This window comes from Terrapene carolina, unplaced genomic scaffold, assembly GCF_002925995.2.
Source record: "Terrapene carolina triunguis isolate 2854851 unplaced genomic scaffold, T_m_triunguis-2.0 Scaffold28428, whole genome shotgun sequence".
In the NCBI taxonomy this organism is placed as follows: Eukaryota; Metazoa; Chordata; order Testudines; family Emydidae; genus Terrapene; species Terrapene triunguis.
This window is the reverse complement of record NW_020692779.1, coordinates 1-4,837: the sequence shown is the minus strand read 5'-3', so window position 1 is coordinate 4,837 and position 4,837 is coordinate 1. Positions and strand designations below refer to the sequence as shown.

At 46.5% G+C, this 4,837-nt stretch overlaps 1 protein-coding gene across 1 annotated transcript; it reads right to left on the bottom strand.

Annotated features, from left to right (window-relative positions):
* Nucleotides 1-1,763: 1,763 nt before the first annotated feature.
* LOC112122645 (zinc finger protein 850-like) lies at nt 1,764-4,706 on the bottom strand. The gene has a single exon (XM_026662561.2). The coding sequence runs from the start codon at nt 4,701-4,703 to the stop codon at nt 2,526-2,528; it is 2,178 nt and encodes a 725-aa protein (XP_026518346.1). The 5' UTR covers nt 4,704-4,706; the 3' UTR covers nt 1,764-2,525.
* Nucleotides 4,707-4,837: the final 131 nt, after the last annotated feature.

The window sequence follows — 4,837 nt, the reverse complement described above, 5'->3', positions numbered from 1 at the left end:
AGGCAAATTAATTGAAACCCTAGTAAAGAATAAAATTGTCAGACACATAGAAGGACATAAATTATTGGGCAAAAGTCAACATGGTTTCTGTAAAGGGAAATCGTGTCTTACTAATCCAGGGGTGGCCAACCTGAGCCTGAGAAGGAGACAGAATTTACCAATGTACATTGCCAAAGAGCCACAGCAAATGCCAGCAGCTCCCGCCTGCTCCCAGCGCCTCCTGCCCACTGGCTGCCCTGCCGATCAGCGCCTCAGCATCCCTCCTGATCAGCTGTTTTGTGGCATGCAGGAGGCTCGGATGGGGAGGAGTGAGGGCATAGCAGGCTCAAGAGAAGGAGTAGAGTGGGGGCAGTCAGGGGTTGATCAGTGAGCACCCCCCGGCACACTGGGAAGTTGGCGCCTGTAACTCCAGCCCTGGAGTCAGTGCCTATACAAGGAGCCGCATATTAACTTCTGAAGAGCCACATGTGGCTCCGGAGCCACACGTTGGCCACCCCTGTACTAATCTATTAGTTCTTTGAAGCGGTCAACAAACATGTGGACTAGGGGGATCCAGTGGACATAGTGTACTTAGATTTCCAGAAAGCCTTTGACAAGGTCCCTCACCAAAGGCTCTTATGTAAATTAAGTGGTCATGGGATAAGAGGGAAGATCCTTTCATGGACTGAGAACTGGTTCAAAGACAGGGAACAAAGGGTAGGAATAAATGGTAAATTTTCAGAATGGAGAGGGGTAACTAGTGGTGTTCCCCAACGGTCAGTCCTAGGACCAATCCTATTCAATTTATTCATAAATGATCTGGAGAAGGGGGTAAACAGTGAGGTGGCAAAGTGTGCAGACGATACTAAATTGCTCAAAATAGTTAAGACCAAAGCAGACTCTGAAGAACTTCAAAAAGATCTCACAAAACTAAGTGATTGGGCAACAAAATGGCAAATGAAATTTAATGTGGTTAAATGTAAAGTAATGCACATTGGAAAAAATAACCCCAACTATACATACAATATGATGGGGGCTAATTTAGCTACAACTAATCAGGAGAATTCTTGGAGTCATCGTGGATAGTTCTCTGAAGGCGTCCACGCAGTGTGCAGTGGCAGTCAAAAAAGCAAACAGGATGTTAAGAATCATTAAAAAAGGGATAGAGAAGAAGACGGAGAGTATCTTATTGCCCTTATATATATCCATTGTACATCCACATTTTGAATACTGCATACAGATGTGGTTTCCTCATCTCAAAAAAGATAGACTGGCATTAGAAAAGGTTCAGAGAAGGGCAACTAAAATGATTAGGGGTTTGGAACGGGTCCCATATGAGGAGAGATTAAAGAGACTAGGACTTTTCAATTTGGAAAAGAGGAGACTAAGGGGGGATATGATCGAGGTATATTAAATCATGAGTGGTGTGGAGAAAACGAATAACGAAAAGTTATTTTCTTGTTCCCATAATATAAGAACCAGGGGCCACCAAATGAAATTAATGGGCAGCAGATTTAAAACAAATAAAAGGAAGTTCTTCTTCACACAGCGCACAGTCAACCCGTGGAACTCCTTACCTGAGGAGGTTGTGAAGGCTAGGACTATAACAGGGTTTAAAAGAGAACTAGATAAATTCATGGAGGTTAAGTCCATTAATGGCTATTAGCCAGGATGGGTAAGGAATGGTGTCCCTAGCCTCTGTTTGGCAGAAGGAGGTGATGGATGGCAGGAGACAGAGCACTTGATCATTACCTGTTAGGTTCACTCCCTTTGGGGCACCAGGCATTGGCCGCTGTCGACAGACAGGATACTGGGCTAGATGGACCTTTGGTCTGACCCAGTACGGCCGTTCTTATGAGAAAAATGGTACCAAACCCAACTGCTATTCAGCAGAACTTAGTGCAACGTGGGAACAACTGGGAATAAGCCAATCTGTCCCTAGAGGGGGAACCTGATGACTAACAATCACTTTCCAGTGGGAGGAAAAGTATAAACATGATGCTCCAAATTTGGTTAGACTAGGAAAAGTGATGGAGGTTGTGTCCAGTGGTGAGGAGATTTGCTACGTTACCCTGGACGCTATATGGGCTATTTTCTTTCTTGAAAAAATAGTTGTGTTTTTATATCAGGATTGCTAACTCAATCTAGCTAACTCCATGGAAAACCCTAGTGGAGTCAAAGCCCAGGTAGATTTAACCTCCATGTACCTAGTAAAGGTCACTCCTGGTTCCCCCACCTGGGACTGAGGGACATTCCTGTTGGAGGGACGCACACTTCCATGACACAGGAGTTGATGAAAAACACCATGGGCTTCTCTGGTGATAAATAAGAGAAGAGCTGTGAAGGAAGAATTTCCCGCACTCACAGCATTCATAGGGTTTCTCTCCTGTGTGGCTCCTCTGATGTGTAATAAGATCTGAGGTCCGAGCAAAGGTTTCCCGCCCTCACAGCATTCATAGAGTTTCTCTCCTGTGTGGATTCTCAGATGGCGCATAAGGTGTGATCTCCCAGCAAAGGTTTTCCTGCACTCAGCATTCATAGGGGCGCTAGTCTTTGTGGATTCTCTGATGGCGAATAAGGGTTGATCGCTCAGTGAAGGTTTTCCCACACTCACAGCATTTATAGGGTTTCTCCCCTGTGTGGATCCTCTGATGTGCAATAAGGTGTGAGTTCCGACTGAAGGTTTTCCCGCACTCACAGCATTCATAAGGTTTCTCTCCTGTGTGGATCCTCTGATGTATATTAAGGCCTGATCTCTGAGTGAAGGTTTTCCCACATTCACTGCATTCATAAGGTTTCTCTCCTGTGTGGATCCTCTGATGTTTATTAAGGCCTGATCTTCCTGCGAATGTTTTCCCACACTCACAGCACTTATAGGATTTCTCTCCTGTGTGTATCTGCTGATGGTGAATAAGGGCTGAGCGCTCAGTGAAGGCTTTCCTGCACTCACTGCATTCAAAAGGTTTCTCCCCTGTGTGGATCCTCTGATGTATATTAAGGCGTGATCTGTGAGTGAAGGTTTTCCCGCATTCACTGCATTCATAAGGTTTCTCCCCTGTGTGGATCCTCTGATGTATATTAAGGGCTGATCTGTAAGTGAAGGTTTTCCTGCATTCACTGCATTCATAAGGTTTATCCCCTGTGTGGATCCTCTGATGTATATTAAGGGCTGATCTGTGAATGAAGGTTTTCCCGCATTCACTGCATTCATAGGGTTTCTCTCCTGTGTGTATCCGCTGATGGTGAATAAGGGTTGATCGCGCAGTGAAGGTTTTCCCGCACTCACTGCATTCATAGGGTTTCTCTCCTGTGTGGATTCTCTGATGGCAAATAAGGGTTGATCGCTCAGTGAAGGTTTTCCCGCACTCACAGCATTTATAGGGTTTCTCTCCTGTGTGACTCCTCTGATGTGTAATAAGCTGTGAGCTCCGAGTGAAGGTTTTACCGCACTCACAGCATTCATAAGGTTTCTCCCCTGTGTGAATCCTCTTATGGCAAATAAGCTGTGAGCGCTCAGTGAAGGTTTTCCCACACTCACTGCATTCATAAGGCTTCTCCCCTGTGTGGATCCTCTGATGGCGAATAAGGGTTGATCGCTCAGTGAAGGTTTTCCCGCACTCACTGCATTTATAGGGTTTCTCTCCTGTGTGACTCCTCTGATGTGTAATAAGCTGTGAGCTCCAAGTGAAGGTTTTCCCGCACTCACAGCATTCATAAGGTTTCTCCCCTGTGTGGATCCTCTGATGGCCAATAAGGTGTGAGCGCTCAGTGAAGGTTTTCCCACACTCACTGCATTCATAAGGTTTCTCCCCTGTGTGGATCCTCTGATGGACAATAAGGTGTGAGCCCCGAGCGAAGGTTTTCCCGCACTCACAGCATTTATAGGATTTCTCTCCTGTGTGGATGCGCTGATGTAGAATAAGGGTTGAGCTCCGAGCGAAGGTTTTCCCGCAGTCACAGCATTCATAGGGTTTCTCTCCTGTGTGGATCCTCTGATGCACAATAAGCTCTGAGCTCCGAGCGAATGTTTTCCTGCACTCACAGCATTTATAGGGTTTCTCTCCTGTGTGGATGTGCTGATGGCGAATAAGGCTTGAGCGCTCAGTGAAGGTTTTCCCGCACTCACTGCATTTATAGGGTTTCTCTCCTGTGTGACTCCTCTGATGTGTAATAAGCTGTGAGCTCCAAGTGAAGGTTTTCCCGCACTCACAGCATTTATAGGGTTTCTCCCCTGTGTGGATCCTCTGATGCAGAATAAGGTGTGAGCCCCGAGCGAATGTTTTCCTGCACTCAAAGCATTTATAGGGTTTCAATCCTGTGTGGATCTGCTGATGGCGAATAAGGCTTGAGCGCTCAGTGAAGGTTTTCCCGCACTCGCAGCATCCATAGGGTCTCACTCCAGTGTGGATTCTCTGATGGTGTGAGCGCCTCCTGAACTTTTTCCTGCACTCGAAGCCTGTGTTATTTCTCTCTCCCGTCAGGATTTTCTGCTGGGCCGTGGTTTCCTTGAGCCCTCTGTGAGTTCCCTGATAATTAACAGATATTCCAACTTTCTGCGCTGGTTCGTTTCTCTGGCGCATCTCTGTCCCGTGCTGCCCTTGAGAGTCTTTTCCCTGCTCACAACTCCTTGACACACTCCCTGTGCATCTTTGCAATAATGCCCCCTGTGGTTCCACTTCATCATCTTCCTGCTGAGGATTCTGCTCCATGGTCTCTCTCACCATCCCCTCACCTGATGGGACAGAGAGAGAAAAACCTCAGAAAGCGGAAGGGAAAAGGGGGGAACAAACCAAGAGAATAGCTGGAGATGGAGAAAAAACAGGGACTGAATTTCCCCAAACTCTTCCCCAAAGGGGCG